The sequence below is a fragment of the Heptranchias perlo genome, chromosome 10 (genome assembly GCF_035084215.1).
Source record: "Heptranchias perlo isolate sHepPer1 chromosome 10, sHepPer1.hap1, whole genome shotgun sequence".
Classification (NCBI taxonomy): Eukaryota; Metazoa; Chordata; class Chondrichthyes; order Hexanchiformes; family Hexanchidae; genus Heptranchias; species Heptranchias perlo.
The window spans coordinates 1,667,693-1,694,443 of record NC_090334.1 but is presented as its reverse complement, the minus strand read 5'-3'; the positions used below and the strand labels follow the sequence as shown (position 1 = coordinate 1,694,443).

Sequence of the window (26,751 nt, the reverse complement as noted above, 5' to 3'; positions counted from 1 at the left end):
CTTTCTCTAGCTCACTCTGGAGTCAAGTCGGGTCTTGACTCTGGGTTTACGTAAATATGTTAAGCATTGCTTAGTGCTGACACTACGTTTCTAGTGTAAATGCACTACGTGAAACTTCGGTAATGAGCCATGGTATGGGACAAAATCAATATTGAAATGGGTAAGAGGAAATATCATATCATCCTAACTCTAACCCCAATGAGGGGATGTCATTGGGGTTTAAAAGCTTAGAGATTATAGGAGCAAAGGGAAGACAGAGGGAGGTAACAGCTACAGCTTTGAGGTAATGAAGAAAGAAAGACTTCCACTTCTGTAGCACCTTTCACGACCTCAGGACGTCCCAAAGTGCTTTACAGCCAATGAAGTACTTTTGAAGTGTAGTCACTGTTGTAATGTAGGAGGGAAAAAAAGTGGGTGTGGTGGAGTTTTAAGCACTTGCTTTCTGACCAGATGCTTATGGGTTCGAATCCCAGAGTCTCCTGTTGCCTCCCCTCAAACCTGCACCTCATTCAGGGGACTTTTGTTCACGGGCTGACATCAGTCGTCAGGAAAATGCTGGAATCCATTATTAAGGAAGTGGTGACTGGGCACTTAGAAAATCATAAAACCATGTTGACTCTGCCTAATCACATTATGATGTGATTAGGCAGACCTCCACCACACCCACTTTTTTTCCCTCCTACATTACAACAGTGACTACACTTCAAAAGTACTTCATTGGCTGTAAAGCACTTTGGGACGTCCTGAGGTCGTGAAAGGTGCTACAGAAGTGGAAGTCTTTCTTTCTTCATTACCTCAAAGCTGTAGCTGTTACCTCCCTCTGTTACCTCCCTAATCACATTATGAAAGGGAAATCATGTTTGACAAATGTATTAGTTTTTTGAGATGTAACTAGCAGGGTAGATAAAGGTGAACCAGTGGATGTAGTATATTTGGATTTTCAAAAGGCATTCGATAAAGTGCCACATAAAAGGTTGTTACCCCCAATCCCATGATCCCTTACCTTGTGTAATACATGCATGAATAGGATTGGTTAAAGTAGGGGTCAACGGGTCATTCTCAGGTTGTCAGGTTGTAACTAGTGGAGTGCCGCAGGGATCGGTGCTTGGGCCTCAGCTATTTACAGTCTATATTAATGACTTAGATGAAGGGACCGAGTGTAGTGTATCCAAGTTTGCTGATACAAAGGTTGGTGGAAAAGTAAGTGAGGAGGACACAAAGAATCTGCAAAGGATATGGACAGATTAAGTGAGTGGGCAAGAAGGTGGCAGATGGAGTATGTGGGGAAATGTGAGGTTATTCACTTTGGTAGGAAGAATAGAAAAACATAATATTTTTTAAATGGTGAGAAACTATTAAATGTTGGTGTTCAGAGAGACTTGGGGCTCTATTTTCGCACCCGCGATCGGGTGCGTTCATGGCAGAGGGGCTGCAAAAATCGGGGATTCCCGGGGCGGGTCCGGAGCCCGGCTCCAACCCGTCCCATTTCCGGGTTCCCCAGTGACGCGCTTAGATGCGCGCGCAGCCCCCGCATGTGGGACTCCCGCCGGCAATTAAAGCCAGCGGGTTGCCACTTAAAAGTACTTGTACAGGTACTTCAGGTTGTTTACAGACCTGATTGACCTGATATTTTAGCAGGGATCGGATTTTGCAATTAACTGAGCATGTTTCCCGTACTGGGGGAAACACTCCCAGTTGAAATGGACGTGTTGCAGCCACCAGCTTGTGGCAGCTGCAAAGGTCCATTTGACAGGTGAGGGGGGAGACCCTCACTCATTGCAGGAGGCCATTCTGTCACTTTGGACAAAGTTTGGCCTCCACCAACCTCCTCCTAACAATCAAATACATAAACTTGCACACTTACCCCGGGGTCCAGACACATGTACCTACCTTGCGGACCCCCTCAAATGTACATCTTCCGGATGGGGGCCGCCGTAGCTGCAGTCATGACCTCGGAGGGCGAACAGCATCACCAGCCTCGCCATCCACGCCGTCCACCTCTGACACGTGGAGCCCCACAACACAGTGCTGTGACACATCCACCTGCACAGCAGGAGGGAGGGCTACCGCAGAGAGAGATGTGTCGCAGAGGGCACTACCCTCGCCGCAGGGTCCACAGACCGAGGCTCCGCTTCCGTGGACATGTAGTCGTGGACATCTGCAGCCTCCTTCATGCCGAGCTACTCCCGGCTGGCCCGAGCACCATCTTCTTACCTGTCGCTGTCAGTCATCACTGCCCTCAACAACTTCTCCTCCGCATCCTTCCAGGGTGCCACCGGGGACATCGCCGACGTCTGTCGTCTGCACAAACGAGCCCTGCAAATACACCTACACCCACCCTGCAGTGACACAATGGGTAGCATCAGGTGTGGGTCTTCATAGTGATCCTCAGGAAAGGGCATTATTGCACAAACCAGACAAGATTCGCAAAGACGTGGCAGTAGTGGTGCCAATAGAATATGTTACGTGAGTTGATCAGAAATTAAATATAAGTAAAAACCATGACAAACCCTCAAACACCCTTGTGCATCCCCTTCATGCTCATGACACGTTTGCCTTACGCTTCCTACTGCACATATGTGATGCATGCCCTGTGACTGCAGCACAGGTGGTGGCAGGTTGAGTGAGGCTGACCGTGAAAGAGACGCATGAGAGGGTGAGTATGAGATAGAGCCATGAGATTGTATGAGGATTGGGTTGAGTGGTAGTGGCGGGATGAGTACTGGCGAGGTGAGTAAGTGCAGGTAAGATGAGGATGAGGTTTGAGTGGGTGTGAGGGGTGATGTGACAGTAGTGTTGGCAGTGCAGAAGGAGATGTGGGGTGGGGGCGGTGATGTGGCAGACTGAGTGTAGGGGAATGAGTAAGTGTACTCACTTTGGCTGACCTACTGAGGTCATTGGAGCGCCTCCTGCACTGTATGCAGGTGGGCGATATGTTGGTGGTGCAGGTGACCTCCTCTGCCAACTCGAACCAGGCCTTGGTGGCAGAGGCAGGCCGCTGCCTCCCGCCCGCCGGGGGGGAAGATCTCTGTTCTAACCCCGTCCAATGATACCTGGAGTGAGGCATCATTAACCTGGGAGCAGCCTTCCCCCTGGGCTGCTCCATGCTGTAATTTTTCCTGTTTTCTGCAGAATCAGTCAGTGGAGGACTGCCCCTTTAAATAGAGCTCCTCCAGCTGACAGACCTTACTGCGCATGCGCAGTCCGCCCGCTGCGCAGCTCAGCAGCGGGGAACCTGGAAGAACAGGTGAGTGGCTCCAATTATCCTGTAATTGCGTGCGGAGCACCCCGATTTCACCGGGCGCGTTACCCACGCACCCAGTCGACCCCCTGCCGCCCTGCTATCGAGCCCTTGGTGTCCTTGTGCAAGAAACACAATAAGTTAGTATGCAGGTACAGCAAGCAATTAGGAAAGCAAATGGCATGTTTGCCTTTATTGCAAGGGGGTTGGAGTACAAGAGTAAGGAAGTCTTACTACAATTGTACAGGGCTTTAGTGAGACTTCACTTGGACTACTGTGTACCGTTTTGGTCTCCTTATCTAAGGAAGGATATACTTGCCTTTGGGGCAGTGCAATGAAGGTTCATTAGATTAATTCCGGGGATGAGAGGGTTGTCCTATGAAGAGAGGTTGAGTAGAATGGGCCTATACTCTTTGGAGTTTAGGAGAATGAGAGGTGATCTCATTGAAACATGTAAGATTGAGGGGGTTTGATGGGATAGATGTTGATAGGCTGCTTCCCCTGGCTAGAGAGTCTAGAACTAGGGGGCATAGTCGCAGGATAAGGGGTTGGCCATTGAAGACTGAGATGAGGAGGAATTCTCTACCCCAGAGGGCTGTGGATGCTCAGTCGTTGAGTATATTCAAGGTTGAGACGGATAGATTTTTGGACTTTAGGGGAATCAAGGGATATGGGGATCGCACAGGAAAGTGGAGTTGAGGTCAAAGATCAGCCATGATCTTATTGAATGGCGAAGCAGGCTTGAGGGGCCTTATGGCCTACTCCTGCTCCTATTTCTTTTTTTTTGCCTTGATTCCATAGTGTTTTGCCTTGGCAGCAGGACTAGTCCAGGAATGTGATGCGTGCACAATGTGCAAGTTGTTGTGGGGCTTGAACTGAATTTGCATCGAAGTCCATCTGTTGCTCATGGTATATTTTTACAATTTATTCCAAATACTACATGAGGCTTGAAGAAAGACTTGCGTTTATATAGCGCCTTTCACGACCTTAGGGCGTCCCAAAGCACTTTACAGCCAATGAAGTACTTTTGAAGCGTGATCACTGTTGTAATGTAGGAAACGTGGCAACCAATTTGCGCACAGCAAGATCCCACAAACAGCAATGTGATAATGACCAGATAATCTGCCTTAGTGATGTTGGGCGAGGGATAAATATTGGCCAGGACACCAGGGAGACCATCGAAGAAGAGCAGGGGAATTCTCCTTGTGTTCTGGCCAATATTCATTACCTCATCAAACTGTTAACCATGTTGGAGATTTTAGAAAAAAAAACCTCTCTCCCTAGATAGCTCAGCAAGTTTAGCCATCGAGCAGATCAACTCTAGACCTGGAAAGTCCCAGGTATTCCCCCTGCCTCAGCTAAGGTAGTTGGGGCAGTAGGGTAGGGTTCACTGCAGTGGGGGGATGGGAGTCAATCAGTCAGGCTTCCTGCCCCTGATCACCACCTTGACTCCTGCCAGGAGTTTTAAGTGTGGACATTGAGAGAGGTCCAAGAGTGGACTTAACTGCAAGGTCCTTGAGATTCACTGGCTTGTTGCTCACTGCCAACCGTTGCAAACAGCAGTGCGTAAAATCAATTTTACAAACACAAAACTGTCCAACAAAAGAGAAATGACACTGCTGAAAGGTTTTCCAAAGATAATTCAAATCAAAGGTAGGCGGGGGGGGGTGGGGAGATGGGTTGCTTGAGTCTCTTCAATCGGTGACTGTTCTAAAACTGCACACAAAAGATTTTAAAAATCCATAAACAGCGCACAAAAAAAATACACAAATGCAGGAATTCTGGAGCTAATGTTGGAAGCATGCAGCAAGTTCATTAACTTAAACGATAGGTTAACGTCTCTGATATAAACCTTCGTCAGAACTCGACCAGAAGTGTTATGCCCAAAACATTAACCTCCGTTCATAGATGAAGACAGACTTGCATTTATATAGCACCTTTCACAGCCTCAAGACGTCCCAAAGGCTTTACAGCCGATGAAGTATTTTTTGAAGTGTAGTCAATGTTGTAATGTAGGAAACGTGGTAGTCAATTTGCGTACAGCAAGATCCCACAAACACTGGTGATACTGGATAATGACCAGATAATCTGTTTTCAGTGATATTAGTTGAGGGTTAAATATTGGCCCGAGACACCGGGGAGAATTCCACTGCTCCCCTTCGAATAATGCCATGGGATCTTTTTTCCACCTGAGAGGGCAGACGAGGCCTCGGTTTAACGTCTCCTGGAAAGCCGGCACCTCCAGCAGTGCAGCACTCCCTCAGCACTGCACTGGGAGTGTCGCCCTAGATTATGGGCGTAAGTCTATGGAGTGGGGCTTAAACCCACGACCTTCTGCCTCAGAGGGGAGAGTGCTACCCACTGAGCCACGGCTCACACCTCACAGCTGACTGACCTGCTGTGGATTTACAGAACTTTCTGTTTCTTCAGTCCATAATAAGAAGATTAATAGCAATGGCGGCAATGAGTTGGGTTGAACGGGCTGAGCCTCCTGACTGGTGACTCTCTTTGATTAGATGGAAAGGTAAATAAAAATGAAGGGGTCACAGCAGCGTCTGGTCAAGCCTGAAGGGAGAAAAATTCAGTAAAAGTCTCAGGTTTTCCAAATGAGGACAGGTTCGAGTGGTTGAGAAGCCCCTTGCGGTCGAACAGCTTGGTGACGTTCACCATCTAGGCTCACACATGAAGAATGGGCACATAGGGATGCTACTACCTATGATGTGAGAGCTTTCAGAAAGGTGAGAAAGGAGAGTATAAAATCAGAGGCCAATAAAGGGCCAATTAGAAGTCTTTGTGCCCTCTCTTTCACTTAAAGCATTCACTGAGTGAAACAGCCCAAATAAGAACGTTAAAAACTAAACACAAGCATCCGAGTCCTGCAAAAGCAATTTGACTGGTGGAAAAAAGAAATCCCGCTGCCCTAACCTCGCAGGTCTTACTGCAACAAGTGTTTAAAATAATACCAACCCAGCAGATAATTGGGCAAGATTCTCGGGCCAGGTTTGCCCTGTTCTTGGTGCTGGCCCTCGGATCAGGAAATGCTGCACAGAGGGAGTGCCGGGAAGGGGCTGAGCTTGTTCGAAGTGGATCAGGTTTTTTTTTGTTCGTGGCTGTGCAGTGTCCCTCACTAATGTCCACATTTTGCTCGTTCTCCTTCACCCTTCCGTTCCCCCCTCCTTCCTGTCAACCAATGGAAAGAAAACAAAATTGGTATCAAGTTTGCCACATGACCATATGGACTTTAACCTTTGACCTGCTGACCCAACAATCTGACAAATGCATTCAAGTGAGCTGAGTATGAATGTCGAACAGTCTAAAGGTTAAAGATTATCCAACTATATTGTGTCAGATATTTTGGATTGTAATGTTATGTGGGACTTGTTAAAAATACAGCTGGTGCGTGAGCTGCCTGTGAAGGCAAATGGAGCGTTTACTGTCTCTGAGCATTGTCATTAATACTCGTCACTAAGATCTCGGCACTCCTCCAACCCTGGCCTCTTGTCCATCCTCCCCCCTCCCTTTGCTCCACCGTTGACTGCTGTGCCTTCATCCACCTCGGCCCTAAGCTCTGCAGACGTCCACTTATCTGACCCTGTGGATCATAAAAGGAAACACGTGGTGGTAGGGTTGCCAACTCTGGTTGGACATATTCCTGGAGGTTTCATCACATGACCTCCCACCTTCGCCAATATTTTTATAACTAATAAACGAAAATGAAAAATACACACTATTTTTCTCCCTATTTGTTTGCAGCAGTGTCCTGGAGATTAATTTTTAATTCCTGGAGATTCCAGGACGATCCTGGAGAGTTGGCAACCCTGCCTGGCGGAGCACAGATTTAAAGTAATTGGTAGAAGGATTAGACGGGAGTTGAGGCGAAACTTTTTCACCCAGAGTGTGGTGGGGGTCTGGAACTCACTGCCTGAAAGGGTGGTAGAGGCAGAAACCCTCAACTCATTTTAAAAAGTACTTGGATGTGCACCTGAAGTGTCGTAACCTACAGGACTACCAACCAAGTGCTGGAAAGTGGGATTAGGCTGGATAGCTCTTTTTCGGCCGGCGCGGACACAATGGGCCGAATGGCCTCCTTCTGTGCCATGAATTTCTATGATTCTATTCCTTTCTGCCTCATGTACATATCTAGCTTCCCCATATCACATCTGTGTATTTGCCTCAACTACTTCTTGTGGCAGTGAGTTCCACAGTCTCACCACCCTCCGAGTAAAGAAATTTCTCCTGAATTCCTTATTGGATTTATAGTGGAAACATCTTCTCCACGTCTATCCTATCAAATCCCTTCATAATTTTAGAGACCTTTTATCAGGTCACTTCTCAGCCTTCTCTTTTGCAAGAGTCCATGCACCAAGGTTCTCTGATGATGCACTAGAGGCTTTGGTGCAAGAGGTGGACAGAAGGAGGGACATCCTATATCCGCAGGGGGAGGGAGGGAGGGAGGGGGGGGGAGGAGCGCAAGAGGCCCTTGAGACATAAGCTCAAAAGGCAGTGGGAGGCCTGGGGGACGGAGTCAATGCCAGACGCATAGCACCACGAACATGGATGCAGTGCAGGAAGAAGTTCAGTGCTTTGACACGAGTGGTCAGGGTGAGTGAGATCAACTGTCAGGTGGCGTCTCCTACCAACTGCACCACACACCAACAAACTCTCATCTGTCAACCAGATGCTTCCTCTAACCCTCACACATTACCACTGCAAGCCACATACCCACAACTCACAGGCCACACACTCTTGCAGCTATTCAACCATGATAGACACCCAGACACATGTCCCACATGCTTGCAGGAGAAGGTGGCACATAACAGGAGGCAGCAAATGGCAGTGGCATTTAGCCCCTCGAGCCTGTTCCGCCGTTCAATGAGATCATGGTGGACTTGTGACCTAACTCCATATACCCACTTTAGCCTCATATCCCTTAAGACCCTTGGTTCACAGAAATTTATCAATCTCAGATTTAGAATTTACAATTGAGCTAGCATCAATTGCTGTCTGCAAAAGAGCGTTCCAAACGTCTCCCTCCCTTTGCGTGCAGAAGCATTTCCTAACTTCACTCCTCCAAGGCCTGACTCTAAATGTTAGGCTGTGTCCCCTTGTCCTAGCATTCAATTATAGGAGACCTCTAGAAACAGTTACAAATGCATCAGCACCAAAAGCAATAATCCAGCCACTAACCTGTAAATCCTGCATGGTCCTTTTTAAATACCACTGGTGGGGCGCCCTGCAGGCACTCTAAGACATGTTGAGATGGTTGTGGTTAAGACTGTGTGCGTTGAGTGGAGCGTTAAGTCCCAAAATGGTGTCTGTCACTTTAAAACAGCGTTGCACACTGATTGTATCCATTTTCTCCTTACTTCACATGCTGCCGGCGTTCATTATTTGCGCATGCGCTAATACCTATACCAAGATGGCGTCCGGCACATGTCACACTAGATGCATGCACAGCCAAGACACCACTTTGGTACTTAGGGAGGCCGCGTCTTGCTGAAACAACGGGCGCTAGATGGCCCAATTTCTAGCCCTTGATGTTTATTTGGCTTTGTAGAGATTTCACAGTGATCCTGACAAAATACATTAGTGAGAAATTATACAGGTTCCGTGGAATATAGCACAAGGCCCAGGTGCAGCACTATTTTTGAGCGATGCCCTGACAGTAGGCCAAGGGTCACGGGGTCAAACGGGCAGAAATCAAAAACCTCACTTCAGGAAGTTTTTTTCACATCTGTGAGCAGAATGGATTTTTGGGTGAATTAGTGCAAAATCCTGGAATCATTTGGGAATGGACGGATGCTGTGTTGGGAGAGTGTAGTAGGCTTTTCTAGATGAATTAACTAAAATGGACCACGTGACGGCTCTTATTTTGTGATAACAGCTCCTTTATCAGGGATGTCCGCTCGCTGGTGGAAGTCCTCTTGTTTCACCAAGGGCCCGTCTATCATCGTCCTTTTTGTGAGAGGTCTCCCAAAAGAATATTGCATAAAACATTGATCAGAAGTGTGCGTGAAGCATGTTCCTGGTCAAGAGTGTTGTTTGTATTCCGGTGAAAATGTTGGCAGCGATAGGACAGCCTGAACATATTGTAAAAGCTGCTACTTGTGAGTACAGCCTCCAGCTGTTCCTGAACCAGGCACCAGCTCCCCCAAAATCACAGCCTGGACCTTTCTCTGTCTACACTTTAGAAGAAGAAAGACAGACTTGCATTTATGTAGGAGCTTTCACAACCTCAGGACATCCCAAAGCGCTTTACGGCCAATTAAGTACTTTTTGAAGTAAAGTCATTGTTGCAATGTAGGAAACTCAATTTGCCAATTTGCGCACAGCAAGATCCCAGCGATGTGATAATGACCAGATAATCTGTTTGTGATGTTTGTTCTGACTGACCGTGTACTAACCACAAGTCTCTGAGCCATCAACCCACAGAGTTATTGGTTATTGTAGCAATAATGAACATTGCAGTCTAGTTTATGCTGAAATAAGGGAGTGCAATTTTTAAGTTAATTTCGGTATATGCTTTTCCAGCAAATTCTCCAGTATTTTCAGCAGTAAAACAGATGTCTGTATGGGAGTTAAATTCCACACTGCAGATACTGTTAACCAAGAACTAAACTACACATACCATTAACTGAGAATTAAACTCTGCACTGCACGTACTATTAACCAAGAGTTTTCTCTTCTCTACAGATGGGGGTGTCAGCCGTGGCTGTGGGTATCACTCTCGCCTCTGAGTCAGAAGGTTGCGCGTTCAAATCCCACTCCAGAGACTTGAGCACATAATCTAGACCAACCCTCCCAGTGCAGGACTGAAGGAGTGCCGCACTGTCTGAGGTGCCGTCTTTTGGATGAGATGTTAAACTGAGATTCTGTCTGCCCTCTCGGGTGGACCTAAAAGATCCCATGGCACTATTTGAAGAAGAGCAGGGGAGTTTATTGTCCTGCCCAATATTTATCCCTCAACCAACATCACTAAAACAGATTATGTCACTGTCACATTGCTATTTGTGGGACCTTGCTGTGCGCGTTTCCGACATTACAACAGGGACTACACTTCAAAAGTACTTAATTGGCTACAAAGCACTTTGGGATGTCCTGAGGTTGTAAAAAGCACTATAGAAATGCAAGTCTTTCTTCTCTTAACCGAGAGTTAAACTGCAGATATCATTAATTGATAGCTAAGTGTTGGTTGGTTGGCTGACTGACTGAGTGGAGCTCAGTGGACAGAACAAGGGAATCCCTCTGTCCCAATGACCAACTCCCTCCCCTTCCTTCCCGTGGCCGGCACGAACGGACTTGTCTCTTATCCTCTGAAGGAAAGCCGAATGCAAATGACCGTCTGCATACAACTCAAACCTGGGTTTCCAAATCATGCCGTAGAGTTACAGCTACACTGACTGACTTGTCCTGCATTTTTATTTTTTAAAAAAACAAGCGCAATCCAAACTCTTTGCTTTGGTCGAAGTGTGCGTGTGTTAGTTTTTATGTTTAGAATTACTTTCTAAAATATTACATCAGTACTCTGGCATTGCGTAACATTCCAGAGGACTGGAGTACATGCAGTGACAGGCCAGAGCAATCACACGAGCAATACCAGCCTCTCGGAAACCTTTTCCATCTGCCGGCTTTAATGAGCACGTTAAGGAGGAACAGTTGTTGTTTTGGCTCTCGACGGGCTGAACTTTAGAGCGAGGCTCAGGCCTCCCGAGGCTAACTGCACAGGCTGCCTGAAAGCAAACACATTTCAATACCGAGAGAGGAGCTTTAAACCAGAGATGTTTTTGTATTGTATATTTTGTGACAGCGGGGCAGGGATTGGGTGTGCTGCAGCGGCAAAAAGGAGCAGTGATCTGAGTGCGTGAAGCAATGTCACGCAAGTGTTGCAGGGTCATGTGGCTTATAATTTGGAAAGGATTATGAAAGAGGATGGTTCTTGTGTGTTTAAAATGTCACAGATCACTGACAGGTTTGCAGTGTTGATAGGACCATGGCTTTGGCCAATCGGTATTCATTTTTCGGTCAATAAGAGTGTCCCTTTTCCTTCATAAAGAGTCGGATGAAGCTGATGATTATGATTATTGCTAATATTTGACCTCCATTGTTCTTCCAGGTTGGTACAATCGCTCTGGGCCTCTGCATGTAAAAAGCGAGTGTAAAATTACCTGCGTCGACTTCGCACAACAGCTAGGCTTGTTGGTGGTGCAGTCATTTGATATATTGGTGAGCGGACATCCATGATTCATTCCTGGCCTTCTGACACCTTATTTTTAGACCGGAGACACTGTGGCTCTTCCAAGAGAGGAGTTTGAAAGTGAAAGGGGTGGCGGGGGTACACCAAAAAGTCAAGACAAGAGCCGAGAGATTGATCACTCACTTAGATGCTGCTCTAAACATGAATGTCCAGGCCCCGGGCAAGAGCTCAGCCAAGCGGAGAGGCAAGCAGATCTCATTCTTCGCCGAGAGGACCGGCGCTATTCGACCAGGGCCGAATCGCCAAAGGAAGAACGGAATGCTGCGTGGCGAAGCTGAGTCCTCGGGCGGCCTAGTCAACCCACAGCCCCCCATGGGACCCGAGGCCCCTCCCAGCGGGGGGCAGTGCCAGTCTGTCACCAATGCGGGAACGGGGCAAGAGAGAGGTACGGCCACAGATGGCACCGTGCCCCCAAACTGGGCCGCCTCCATTTTGATGGACTGCTTGCCCACCAAGGGTGGGCTCAGCTGGCAGCCAGCCGGTCAGGGTGGCTCATGGCCTCAAAGTGCCACCTCGTTCAGTGCCAATGCCGGGGCTGTGAGCATCGTTGATCCCAATATCCCGGGTACCTTCCCGCAGACTCTCTCGAAGCAAGGTGTCACAGTCCAACTGTCACACCAATCTCTCCAAAGGCAGCAGGAGAACGCAGTCAGTGTGTCTCAGCTGGACTTATTCGGGGATGCAATAAAACAGATAGCCGAGAAGGCCCAATTGGCAAAGAAACAGGCCATGGTCAAGCAACGGGTCCTGTCACTCGCTGAGCTACAGAAACAACAACAACTGCAGCACCAACGCCAACAGCAACATCAACATCAACATCAACACCAGCAGAGCCAACTGCAGCACCATCAGAACCAACAGCAGCAACACCAGCAGACTCAACTGCAGCATCAACCCCAGCAGCAACACCAGCAGAACCAACTGCAGCATCAACCCCAGCAGAACCAACTGCAACACCAGCAGACCCAACTGCAGCATCAACCCCAACAGAACCAACTGCAACACCAGCAGACCCAACTGCTACATCAACAACACCAGGAACATCAACAGCAACAAAGTAATGAAGCTTTGCCTCACCATCAGTTCTTCCAGTTTCCATATGGCCAGAGTCAAAAGCAAGACCTGCCCCCAAACTCAGTATTAAACATGTTCCATCAAGCTCACCAGCCATCGCTCCTTCCCCTCTATAGTCATCAAGCACAAAGCTCGTGCCAACAACACATATTCCAGCAGTTCTTCCCTCACCAACAGCCACCTCAGTCTCTTGGTCTCCAACGGGTTCAGACAAGCCAAGGGCCAGATGCACCGACACACCAGATAGCTTCAGCGCCACCTCAGTTCCAACAACCTTCTGAGGCTCAGGTCAGCAAAGGTCTTCAGAGGTCCACGGTCGGCCACAAACAGGAACGTCCTTCACTTCCGATGGCGACCGAGTTTCAATCGCCCTTAGTAAAGCGGGTGCGATGCTCCTTTAAGGAAAGGAACATGATTTCCCCGTTTGAGGTGCAGAGATGTGGGAAGGCATCGGGCACCATGGAGAATGTCAGCCAGCGCTGGCCGCAAGCCTATGGGCCGGAGCTCCAGAAGCTGTTGAACGTGCCACCGAATCATTGCGAACGTAACCCGCTCAAACTGTTCGAGGTGGATTCACTTCAGTCAAAGAACGTGCAGGGGCACGCACAGGCAAATGAGAAGGACAAGTGGAGTCAGAGAGAACACGACAAAACCCACCTGTCTCAAGACAGTAGAAAGCCCGCCCAGGTTCCTGCCCAGGAAACTGCCTCAGAAGTTGAGGGGGCAGCTGATAGCGTTATACAAAACACAACAAGAAAAGAGAGAACTTCTGATGAAACTAATGGACCGCAACCACAACAAGCTTCCACGGAACCCCTGTCCAACTGGAACTCCTCAGTTGAGGTAAGTTTTATCCATTGCTGAACGCACTGTCTCCTTCTCAATCTTTCCCAGCACTTTAAAGCTGTAGCTCTGTCTTCCCTTTGCTCCTATAATCTGTAAGCTTTGAAAACCCAGTGACACCTCCTCATCATTACCCCTTGAGCTACATAGAAAGAAAGAACCTGCATTTGTGTAGCAGCTTTCACGACCTAAGAGATTTACAGCCAATTAAGTACTTTTGCAGTGTAGTCACTGCTGTAATGTAGGAAACGTAGCAGACAATTTTGTGCACAGCAAGATCCCACAAACAGCAATGAGATAATGACCAGATAATCTGTTTTAGTGATGTTGGTTGAGGGATAAATATTGGCCAGGACACCGGGGAGAACTCCCCTGCTCTTCTTCGAATAGTGCCATGGGATCTTTTACATCGACCTGAGAGGGCAGATGGGGCCTCGTTTGGGCTGAAAGGCCTGTTTCTGTGCTGTACATTCTGTTTAAGAGTTTACGTTCAGATACATATCTTGGTGAGCCATTGTACTTTTTGGCTGTATATTTTTACATTGATAGCTCTCTTGCTTTATCAACCATTGGGAACAATGCATGTTCAAGGGATGAAACAATTTTGCTCCCGGGATTCATTTGGTCTTGCCTAACTCCTGGCGCTTCTCGTTTTGGGTTGCTGTTGCTTGAAAGACTTTGTTTAAAAAAAAAAGAAAAACTTGCATTTTTATAGCGTCTTTCACGACCTCAGGATGTCCCAAAGTGCTTTACAGCCGTTGAAATACTTTTCGAAGTGTAGTCGCTGTTGTAATATAGGAAACACAGGAGCCAATTTGCACACAGCAAGTTCCCACAAACGTAATGTGGAACTTTATACCACGTGGAGTAGTTGAGGTGAATAACATAGATGCATTTAAGGGAAAGCTAGATAGGTACGTGAGGGGCGAAGGAATAGAAGGATATGCTGATCGGGTGAGAGGAGGATAAACACCAGCATAGACCTGTTGGGCCGAATGTCCTATTTCTATGCTGTAAAATTCTCTAACTTGTGACAGAACATGGATTGTAAAAACAATGACCAGATAATCTGTTTTTGGTGATGCTGGTTGATGGATAAATACTGTATTGGCCAGGACCCTGCTCTTCAAATAGTGCCATGGGATGTTTCACATCCATCTGAGAGGACAGATGGGGCCTCGGTACTGGCACTGGGAGTGTCGGCCTAGATTTTATGCTTAAGTCTCTGGAGTGGGACTTGAACCCACGATCTTCTGACTCAGAGGCGAGAGTGATACCCACTGAACCACAGCTTATTCCCCCCTCTTGTCTTGGTGGGGGGGTGGGTTGGGCAGGGGCGCATGCCCGATGAGCCTCCTCAAATACCTCACTGGGGAGCAGAAGGCTGAGCATCTTTGTGGATGGAGAGATGACCCTTGGCTGCATCAGCCACATGTTTGTTCTGGAGAGGGCAGTAGTGTGTGGGGGTGGGGTATTGCACTATTGTGAAGTTAGCAGTGTACGGCACTGCCACCAGTAAGTAAGATAAGCAGGCATCGATGGTGAGGCCATTCCTTCTCCTTTTGGCCAGCTTCCAAAATGGCTGCCTGCAGGTCCACAACTAAAAAAGAAAGAACTTGCATTTATATAGCGCCTTTCATGACCTCAGGCCATCCCAAAGCATTTTACAGTGAATTCAAAGCCTAACATGGACAGTGACCCAAACCAATGGTCAATGCAGACACCATCCTTTATGACCCATCTTGCATCTTTGAACCCCCAAGGGACCAAATGCAAATTTCTTTGAAGATTAAAATATGTAATGATGTATAGGCACATCTGTGCCCTAAATCGTAAGTTCCAATATCCTGTCCTACAATCAAAGGTACAGCATACAAATATCATACTGCACACTATCCAATTAATCCCACTCCCCTGCTCTTTCCCCATAGCTCTGCAAATTTTTCTTTTTCAAATATTTATCCAATTCCTTTTTGAAAGTTACTATTGAATCTGCTTTTCAGGTAGTGCATTTCAGGTCAGAACAACTAGCTGCATAAAGATAAAAAGATTCTCCTCTTTCTCCCCCCCCCCCCCCCCCTGTTTCTATGCTGTAATTTCTATGTAATTCAATGCAAGTCTTTTCTTCACGGCGTTTTTGAGAAGGGAAGATGTGAATCAAATGCTGTTGTTTTCTTTCAGGCTCGGGAAAATGATTCCCAAGAAGAGTGGAAGAGAAGGACTGCTGGGCACTCGAAAGTTACCAGGGTCACAGCGGAATCTGCACCAACCAGGGGTCGGCTTGATGATGGCTGCCTGATGCCACTTGTTATACCCGTATCAGTGCCAGTCAGAAAGATGGACTCTGTTACAACAGACACTGACAAGAAAGGGGATGGGGAATCCCAGACGAGCTCGTCAAGTGAAAGAGGTCCATTCGAGCTGAGTCCACCCCTATTAACAATCCGCAAGCGTAGATCGAGTAGAGGCTCAGGAGCAGAACCCTCAGTCCAGGTGACATCCCTTTACAGCAACAACTTGCATTTATATAGCACCTTTTAATGTATTAAAAATGTCCCAAGGCGCTTCACGGGGGCGTAATGAAACAAAATTTGATACCAAGGTTTTGAGCGTCTTAAAGGAGGAAAGAGGTAGAGAGGCGGAGAGGTTTAGGGAGGGGATTCCAGAATTTAGGACCTAGGCAGCTGAAGCCACAGCTGCCAATGGTAAAATCGGGGATGCACAAGAGGACAGAATTGGAGGAGCGCAGAGATCTCGGAGGGTTGTAGGGCTGGAGGAGGTTACAAGGATAGGGAGGGGGGAGGGGGGGGGGGGTGGGGAGTCTGTGGAGGGATTTGAAAACAAGGATGGGAATTTTAAAAATCGAGGTGTTGCTGGACCGGGAGCACGGGGGGGTGATGGGTGAACAGGACGTGGTGTGAGTTAGGATACGGGCAGCAGAGTTTTGGATGAGCTAAAGTTTACGGAGGGTGGAAGATGGGAGGCCGGCCAGGAGAGCATGGATGAGGGTTTCAGCATCAGATGAGCTGAGACGGGCGATGTTACAGAAGTGATTACAAGCTTTAGAATCATTTAGGCAACCCTTTTCCTCCATGCTAATCTTTTCAGTGAAGGCACAATCTACTTCACTTGACCCTATGCTGGGTTTTGGATGAACCCTTTCAATGTCTAACCTGAAGAGAATACTGGTGGACGAGTCTTGTACAGCCTTGTCAGCAGAGTGAGAACTGGTAAATGCTTGTTAGAGCGTTAGAAAGTAATAGGTTGAAAAATAGTCTACTCTGCCTATCAACCATGTTCTCTTTGCAGGTCACGTGGGTATCGCTGGCAAGGCCGGCATTTATTGCCCATCCCTAGTTGCCCCAATAAGGTGGTGATGGGCCAATACAACTGAGTGGCTTGTTTGGCCACTTCAGAGGGCAGTTAAGACACATTGGTGTGAGACTGGAGTCAGACCGGGTAAGGACGGCAGGTTTCCTTCCCTAAAGGACATTAGTGAAACAGTTGTTTTTTTTCTGACAATCCAACAATTTCATGGTCAGTTCCTTATTTCTATTTTCTTTTAATATGTGGGATTTGAACTCCTGTTCTTCTGGATTATTAGTCCAGGCCTCTAGTCTAGTAACAGAACCACTACACCACTCTGTCCAGAGTCAGTTCACAGGCTTCAGGCACACTCCAGTATCTTGTTTCTGTAGCCACTTTCTATGTGGAAGCCTAGACGATGAGCGTCAGTCAGCTAATTCTACGTGGGGGGGGTGTCACATTTGAGCCTGTTCCTATCCTTTCTTTGGCTTGTTCAAGGTACACTTTCCAGTAGAGGGTCACTGTGGTATCCCTGCCCCTGATTTCCCCCCCCCCCCCCCCCCCCACCACCTTACACACACTCCTTAACTCAAGGGCACTGGGGTCAATTATAGCTCTTGTGCTCCTGTCCTAGCTGTGATCAGCTAACTCAACACTGACTGAAGATTTAAGTTGGGATTGCTTGGGTTCCAGGTACATAGGAACAGGAGGAGGCCATTCAGCCCCTCAAGCCTGTTCCATCATTCATTAGATCATGGCTGATCTACACCTCAACTCCATGTACCCGCCTTGGTTCCATAATCCTTAATACCCTTACCCAACAAAAATCTGTCAATCTCAGTCTTCAAATTTTCAATTGACCCCCCGCCTCAACAGCTTTTTTGGGGAGAGTGTTCCAGATTTCCACTCCCCTTTGTGTGAAGAAGTGCTTCCTGATTTCACCCCTGAACGGCCTGGCTCTAATTTTAAGATTATGCCCCCTTGTTCTGGACTCTCCCACCAGAGGAAATAGTTTCTCTCCATCTACCCTATCAAATCCTTTAATCATCTTAAACACCTCGATTAGATCAGCTCTTAATCTTCTATACTCGAGGGAATACAAGCCTATGGCTCAGTTACAGTCAGGGCCACACTGCAGGGAGTAAGTACAGTGAAACCTGTATAAACGGACACTTAATGAGAGACGTAAATAACTTGAATGGTAAAATATACAAGAGGCACTCTGAAACCACGGACACTCGCAAATTACCAACTATGGACAGCTTTCAATGCTCCAAACCCTTGAATAGACTGTTGCAAAACTGTTGTATCTGGAAGTTTCACTGAATTGGGATCATTGGCGCTTCTCCTTGCAGCTTGCTGCCTTCCCCAAATTCTCGTGAGGTCAGTGTATCACAGTCAGCGCGAGGCAGCATTGGGTTTTGTGAAAGAAACGGCTTTTGGGGAATGGGGAACTCTCTACCCAGCATGCATAGAGGCAGAGAAACCGTTCTGTCTCTGGGATTGAATATCCGCACAGCTCGATCCCAGGGATGGAGCGGTTTCTCCGGGATTGAATATCCGCACAGCTCGATCCCAGGGATGGAGCGGTTTCTCCGGGATTGAATATCCGCACAGCTCGATCCCAGGGATGGAGCGGTTTCTCCGGGATTGAATATCCGCACAGCTCGATCCCAGGGATGGAGCGGTTTCTCCGGGATTGAATATCCGCACAGCTCGATCCCAGGGATGGAGCGGTTTCTCCGGGATTGAATATCCGCACAGCTCGATCCCAGGGATGGAGCGGTTTCTCCGGGATTGAATATCCGCACAGCTCGATCCCAGGGATGGAGCGGTTTCTCCGGGATTGAATATCCGCACAGCTCGATCCCAGGGATGGAGCGGTTTCTCCGGGATTGAATATCCGCACAGCTCGATCCCAGGGTTGGAGCGGTTTCTCCGGGATTGAATATCCGCACAGCTCGATCCCAGGGATAGAGCGGTTTCTCCGGGATTGAATATCCGCACAGCTCGATCCCAGGGATAGAGCGGTTTCTCCGGGATTGAATACGTGCACAGCTCGATCCCAGGGATAGAGCGGTTTCTCTGGGATTGAATATCCGCACAGCTCGATCCCAGGGTTAGAGCGGTTTCTCTGGGATTGAATATCCGCACAGCTCGATCCCAGGGTTAGAGCGGTTTCTCAGGGATTGAATATCCGCACAGCTCGATCCCACGGATAGAGCGGTTTCTCTGGGATTGAATACGCGCACAGCTCGATCCCAGGGATAGAGCGGTTTCTCCGGGATTGAATATCCGCACAGCTCGATCCCAGGGTTGGAGCGGTTTCTCTGGGATTGAATACGCGCACAGCTCGATCCCAGGGTTAGAGCGGTTTCTCTGGGATTGAATACGCGCACAGCTCGATCCCAGGGATGGAGCGGTTTCTCTGGGATTGAATACGCGCACAGCTCGATCCCAGGGATGGAGCGGTTTCTCTGGGATTGAATACGCGCACAGCTCGATCCCAGGGATGGAGCGGTTTCTCTGGGATTGAATACCCGCACAGCTCGATCCCAGGGATGGAGCGGTTTCTCTGGGATTGAATATCCGCACAGCTCGATCCCAGGGATGGAGCGGTTTCTCTGGGATTGAATATCCGCACAGCTCGATCCCACGGATAGAGCGGTTTCTCTGGGATTGAATATCCGCACAGCTCGATCCCAGGGATGGAGCGGTTTCTCTGGGATTGAATATCCGCACAGCTCGATCCCAGGGATGGAGCGGTTTCTCTGGGATTGAATATCCGCACAGCTCGATCCCAGGGATAGAGCGGTTTCTCTGGGATTGAATACGCGCACAGCTCGATCCCAGGGATGGAGCGGTTTCTCTGGGATTGAATATCCGCACAGCTCGATCCCAGGGATAGAGCGGTTTCTCTGGGATTGAATACGCGCACAGCTCGATCCCAGGGATAGAGCGGTTTCTCTGGGATTGAATATCCGCACAGCTCGATCCCAGGGATGGAGCGGTTTCTCTGCCGCTATGGATGCTGGGTGAAGAACTCCTCATTCTACTGAGAATTTTTACAGTACGTATAATGACCATTTTGAAAATAAGGACACCTGCAAAAAAAGGACAGTTGATGCCAGTCCCTGAGGTGTCTGTAATTTACAGGTTTCACTGGACAATCTTTTGTGTGTCTAAATAAAATTTGGTGTGTTTTTTTTGCAGGTGGAAGAAAGCTCCAGCGGTCAGGCGAACCTGACGGCCAAACTGAGACGACGCCCCAGGCCGGAGCCTCTCTTCATTCCGCCCAAGACCCTCAATCATGTCTCCGTCATCACTTACCCACCCGGCGCCCTCTACCAGAGCAACCTGCGCTCGCCCGTCAGGCTCCTGGAGCACCCCATGGACAGGAACTTCCAACCACCGCCCTACACCCCTCCCCCCATCCTCAGCCCCATGAGGGAGGGCACGGGCCTCTACTTTAATGCCTTCCTCTCAGCCACAAACAACTCGTCCCAACCAGTCACCCCAAGGACTACACCCAAAACCTCTTTAAGCCGATCAAGTGAGTCTTTTGTTCAGTTGACTTTTTTTTTTCTCCGCCCCCCCCACCAGTGGTATAGATATTCGACACGATGAACCTCCCATTTCAAAACAAGTGAATAGTTCTCCTCATCAGTGACGGTGTTAGCACTGTGACGTACCGTGAGGAGTGTGTGGGATTTTTATATCACGGCTGCAAAAACAAACACGCACACGCCCAGCAGTACAATTGCATTATCGGGTTATGTCGATCTGAAATGGAATAGTGTGTGTGGAGGGAGTGGGATGAACCGGTGGTTACAGGTCTGGCCATTGAAAGAAAGAAATTTATACAGCGCCATTCACGCTCAGGACCTCCCGATACATCACACCCTAGAGTGGTCAGACAATCTATTGCCGGATCAGAAGGAGCCCATTTGGCCCATCGAGCCTGTGCCGGCTCTTTGCAAGAGCAATCCGGTTAGTCCCATTCCCCGCTCTTTCCTCTAAGCACTGCAAATTTTTTCTCTTCATCTCTCTCTTTTTCATAGAATCATAGAAATTTACGGCACAGAAGGAGGCCATTCGGCCCATCGTGTCTGCCGGCCGGAAAAGAGCCATCCAGCTTAATCCCACTTTCCCGCACTTGGTCGGTAGCCCTGTAGGTTACAGCACTTTAGGTGCACATCCAAGTATTTTTTAAATGAGTTGAGGGTTTCTGCCTCTCCCACCCTCTCAGGCAGTGAGTTCCAGACCCCCACCACCCTCTGGGTGAAAAGATTTTTCCTCAGCTCCCCTCTAATCCTTCTACCAATTAAATCTATGCCCCTTGGTCATTGGCCTCTCTGCTAATGGAAATAGGTCCTCCCTGTCCACTCTATCTAGTCCAGTCATAATTTTGTACACCTCAATTAAATCTCCCCTCAGCCTCCTCAGTCCCAAAGAAAACAACCCCAGCCTATCCAATCTCTCCTCATAGCTAAAATTCTCCAGTCCTGGCAACATCCTCGTAAATCTCCTCTGTACACTCTCGAGTGCAATCACATCTTTCCTGTAATGTGGTGACCAGAACTGTACACAGTACTCAAGCTGTGGCCTAACTAGTGTTTTATACAGTTCCAGCATAACATCCCTGCTCTTATATTCTATACCTCGGCTAATAAAGGAAAGTATCCCGTATGCCTTCTTAACCACCTTATCTACCTGTCCTGCTACCTTCAGGGATCTGTGGACATGCACTCCAAGGTCCCTCACTTCCTCTACACCTCTCCGTATCCTCCCATTTATTGTATATTCCCTTGCCTTGTTTGCCCTCCCCAAATACATTACCTCACACTTCTCCAGATTGAATTCCATTTGCCACCTTTCAGCCCTCTCTGTCTCTCTTTTCCCTATTCTCTCTCTTTTTTCTCTCTCTCCCCCCTGCCCCTCCCTCTTCCCCTGCATCATATCCTAGTAGGTACAGTATAGGAGAAGGCCATTTGACCCATCGTGCCTGTGCTGGGTTTGAAAGCTCTCTTTCTCTTTCCCTGTCTCTCTGTCCCTCTTTTTCCCATTTTCCCTCTTTTTCTCTCTCTCTCTTTTCCCCACCCTGCGTGTATCTGCTTGGTCTATATCACTTGGCATTTGACCCCAAGGGCGAGGCCGAGGACTCAGTACAAGGCGCGAGCACAAATGAGCGGACTCCCGACCCACTGCCCTCTCCCCCGCTGCTCTCAGACCCCCTCATTTGGCAACCTGACCAGTATTTAGGGCCCTTCTCCAGACTTATTGAGCTGTTCTAACCGATAAAGCACTGAGGGAAGTTTTACTAAGTTAAAGGCACTATATAAATGCAAGTTGTTGTAAGTCAAGCGCAGTCCATATAAGACGAAGAGGGTTGTAAGGTTCAGTATGTAGTTTCCCCCGGTCATTGAGAAGCTATGACTTTCAGCTCTGAGCCTTTAATGTGGTTGTGACACTTGTAATATTTTCTCTCTTTTCTAGACAGTGCCGATACCCCTCCCCCGGTTCTCTCCTTCATAGGCGAAGCAACTCCGGCAAGCATTGAACCGTAAGTAACCATAAAAATTACACACGGGCAAGGTCCCTGCTGAAGTGTGGCACGGGATGTCGTCAGAACAAGCGAACGTCCCTTCCACCGATCGTACAAGCAGCTGCAAGCCAGAAGGTGCCGGCTCTGCCCACCTCAGCTTGGACGGTGGAGGCCGAGCTACAGCTTGGCCTCAGTGCCCCTTGGGAGGGGAGCAGGCCCCCACCCCTGTGCAAATATGCACGTATAGGTATCGGGTGGGGACAGGATCAAACTTGGCCCGGATACCCGCCCGTGGTCAAATAGCCAGCCAGTGCTCGCCATCTAGGCTTACGTGAGAGATGGCCACTGGAGGGGGAAAGAGAGAGAGAGAGAGAGAGAGAGGGAAGGAAGGGAGGGAGAGGGGGTGGAGAGAGAGAGAGAGAGAACCCCAGAAACTGGCAGCACCTTTGGGAAAGGAGGGGAGATGATTGAGGGAGTAACATTGCCCACGACTATTTTAATTCTTCAGTCTTGTAGCTTGTACTGATAACCTCACCACCGAGGCCCTGTTGATGCCTTTAATGATAAAAAGAGTTGATAGGGTAGATATGGAGAGACTCTTTCCTCTGGTAGGTGAATCCAGATCAAGGAGGCATAACTTTAAAATTAGAGCTAGGTTGTTCAGGGGTGATGTCAGGAAGCACTTCTTCACACAAAGGGGAGTGGAAATCTGGAACTCACTCCCGAAAAGGCTGTTGAGACTGGGGGTCAATTGACATTTTCAAGATTGAGATTGATAGAATTTAGGGATACGGAACATTGGCGGGGAAATGGAGTTCAGATGCAGATCAGCCATGATCTAATTGAATAGCGGAACAGGCCCGAGGGGCTGAATGGCCTCCTGTTTCCGTGTAAAGTACCTAGGGAGCAAATGTATTTTCTTTCTCAAAGCATCTATGGAATTCAATTTATAATACAAACCCTTCAATCCCATGCTCTGTTAAATCTCACCATTTAAAAAGAAAATTCCTGGCAGGTTGTCTAATTATCAGGATTTGAAATCTTTCAGCGTTTGCTCTGAGTTAAGTCGGGGGGGGGGAGCGGGGGGGGAAGTCTTGCTGCTTTAAAGCTTTTTGCGCCCCGTTTCTCCTCAGGCGGATTAACATTGGCCCACAGTTCCAGGCTGAAATACCTGGGCTGCGTGACCGTTCCTTGGCGGCGTCAGATGTCGACCATGCTGATCTGGTATTCAAACCCTGTGAGGACCTTAAAACCAACCAACAGAGAGGTGAGAATGTGTGTAGAATTTACCGAGTAGACTTAAAAATAAACCCCACTATTTATTAAATGGCTGCATATAGTGACACCTCAAGTCCCGGCCAGAATGGAGGTGATTGGGTAATTCCCCCGTCAATCATTGCTGTAAGTGACTCGGATTGATTTTATGCACATAGTTTGTATCCTGTAACGACCCTCCCCTCACTGCAATAATCAATTGTATCCTGTAACTCCCCTCCCCTCACTGCAATAATCAATTGTATTCTGTAACTACCCTCCCCTCACTGCAATAATCAATTGTATTCTGTAACTACCCTCCCCTCACTGCAATAATCAATTGTATTCTGTAACTACCCTCCCCTCACTGCAATAATCAATTGTATTCTGTAACTACCCTCCCCTCACTGCGACAATCAATTGTATCCTGTAACTACCCTCCCCTCACTGCGACAATCAATTGTATCCTGTAACTCCCCTCCCCTCACTGCAATAATCAATTGTATTCTGTAACTACCCTCCCCTCACTGCGACAATCAATTGTATTCTGTAACTCCCCTCCCCTCACTGCGACAATCAATTGTATCCTGTAACTACCCTCCCCTCACTGCAATAATCAATTGTATCCTGTAACTCCCCTCCCCTCACTGCGACAATCAATTGTATCCTGTAACTCCCCTCCCCTCACTGCAATAATCAATTGTATCCTGTAACTCCCCTCCCCTCACTGCGACAATCAATTGTATCCTGTAACTACCCTCCCCTCACTGCAATAATCAATTGTATCCTGTAACTCCCCTCCCCTCACTGCGACAATCAATTGTATCCTGTAACTACCCTCCCCTCACTGCAATAATCAATTGTATCCTGTAACTCCCCTCCCCTCACTGCGACAATCAATTGTATCCTGTAACTCCCCTCCCCTCACTGCAATAATCAATTGTATCCTGTAACTACCCTCCCCTCACTGCAATAATCAATTGTATCCTGTAACTCCCCTCCCCTCACTGCGACAATCAATTGTATCCTGTAACTACCCTCCCCTCACTGCAATAATCAATTGTATCCTGTAACTCCCCTCCCCTCACTGCGACAATCAATTGTATCCTGTAACTACCCTCCCCTCACTGCGACAATCAATTGTATCCTGTAACTCCCCTCCCCTCACTGCGACAATCAATTGTATCCTGTAACTCCCCTCCCCTCACTGCGACAATCAATTGTATCCTGTAACTACCCTCCCCTCACTGCGACAATCAATTGTATTCTGTAACTACCCTCCCCTCACTGCGACAATCAATTGTATCCTGTAACTACCCTCCCCTCACTGCAATAATCAATTGAATCCTGTAACTACCCTCCCCTCACTGCAATAATCAATTGTATCCTGTAACTACCCTCCCCTCACTGCGACAATCAATTGTATCCTGTAACTACCCTCCCCTCACTGCAATAATCAATTGTATCCTGTAACTACCCTCCCCTCACTGCGACAATCAATTGTATTCTGTAACTACCCTCCCCTCACTGCGACAATCAATTGTATCCTGTAACTACCCTCCCCTCACTGCAATAATCAATTGAATCCTGTAACTACCCTCCCCTCACTGCAATAATCAATTGTATCCTGTAACTACCCTCCCCTCACTGCAATAATCAATTGTGTCCTGTAACTCCCCTCCCCTCACTGCGACAATCAATTGTATCCTGTAACTACCCTCCCCTCACTGCGACAATCAATTGTATTCTGTAACTACCCTCCCCTCACTGCGACAATCAATTGTATCCTGTAACTACCCTCCCCTCACTGCAATAATCAATTGTATCCTGTAACTCCCCTCCCCTCACTGCAATAATCAATTGTATTCTGTAACTACCCTCCCCTCACTGCGACAATCAATTGTATCCTGTAACTACCCTCCCCTCACTGCGACAATCAATTGTATCCTGTAACTACCCTCCCCTCACTGCGACAATCAATTGTATTCTGTAACTACCCTCCCCTCACTGCAATAATCAATTGTATCCTGTAACTACCCTCCCCTCACTGCGACAATCAATTGTATTCTGTAACTACCCTCCCCTCACTGCAATAATCAATTGTATTCTGTAACTACCCTCCCCTCACTGCAATAATCAATTGTATTCTGTAACTACCCTCCCCTCACTGCAATAATCAATTGTATTCTGTAACTACCCTCCCCTCACTGCAATAATCAATTGTATCCTGTAACTACCCTCCCCTCACTGCAATAATCAATTGTATCCTGTAACTACCCTCCCCTCACTGCAATAATCAATTGTATCCTGTAACTACCCTCCCCTCACTGCGACAATCAATTGTATTCTGTAACTACCCTCCCCTCACTGCGACAATCAATTGTATTCTGTAACTACCCTCCCCTCACTGCGACAATCAATTGTATCCTGTAACTACCCTCCCCTCACTGCAATAATCAATTGTATCCTGTAACTACCCTCCCCTCACTGCGACAATCAATTGTATCCTGTAACTACCCTCCCCTCACTGCGACAATCAATTGTATCCTGTAACTACCCTCCCCTCACTGCGACAATCAATTGTATTCTGTAACTCCCCTCCCCTCACTGCGACAATCAATTGTATCCTGTAACTACCCTCCCCTCACTGCGACAATCAATTGTATCCTGTAACTACCCTCCCCTCACTGCGACAATCAATTGTATCCTGTAACTACCCTCCCCTCACTGCGACAATCAATTGTATTCTGTAACTACCCTCCCCTCACTGCGACAATCAATTGTATTCTGTAACTCCCCTCCCCTCACTGCGACAATCAATTGTATCCTGTAACTACCCTCCCCTCACTGCGACAATCAATTGTATCCTGTAACTACCCTCCCCTCACTGCGACAATCAATTGTATTCTGTAACTACCCTCCCCTCACTGCAATAATCAATTGTATTCTGTAACTACCCTCCCCTCACTGCAATAATCAATTGTATCCTGTAACTACCCTCCCCTCACTGCGACAATCAATTGTATTCTGTAACTACCCTCCCCTCACTGCGATAATCAATTGTATTCTGTAACTACCCTCCCCTCACTGCATGTTGCTGGAGAAATAATCCTGCTTTTATCGCGAGACTTTGCTGTCGTTTCCATCGTGAGTTCTGTTTGCTGCAGTTTGTAGAGACTCTTTTTTTAAATAGACTGTTTGCTGTGAATCCTGCTGTAAGTCACGCCCCCCCCG

The 26,751-nt window shown here is 47.9% G+C and overlaps 1 protein-coding gene across 2 annotated transcripts in view; it reads left to right on the top strand.

The window, feature by feature from the left end:
- Positions 1–26,751, top strand: part of mideasb (mitotic deacetylase associated SANT domain protein b) — a 71,624-nt gene that overhangs the window by 22,787 nt on the left and 22,086 nt on the right. For both annotated transcript variants that reach the window (XM_067991105.1, XM_067991106.1), the window contains exons 2-6: positions 11,355–13,412; positions 15,594–15,905; positions 19,932–20,271; positions 22,215–22,281; positions 23,397–23,530. In XM_067991105.1, coding sequence (XP_067847206.1) covers positions 11,637–13,412; positions 15,594–15,905; positions 19,932–20,271; positions 22,215–22,281; positions 23,397–23,530 — 2,629 coding nt within the window. In that variant the 5' untranslated portion in view covers positions 11,355–11,636. The remainder of the gene's footprint in view (positions 1–11,354; positions 13,413–15,593; positions 15,906–19,931; positions 20,272–22,214; positions 22,282–23,396; positions 23,531–26,751) is intronic.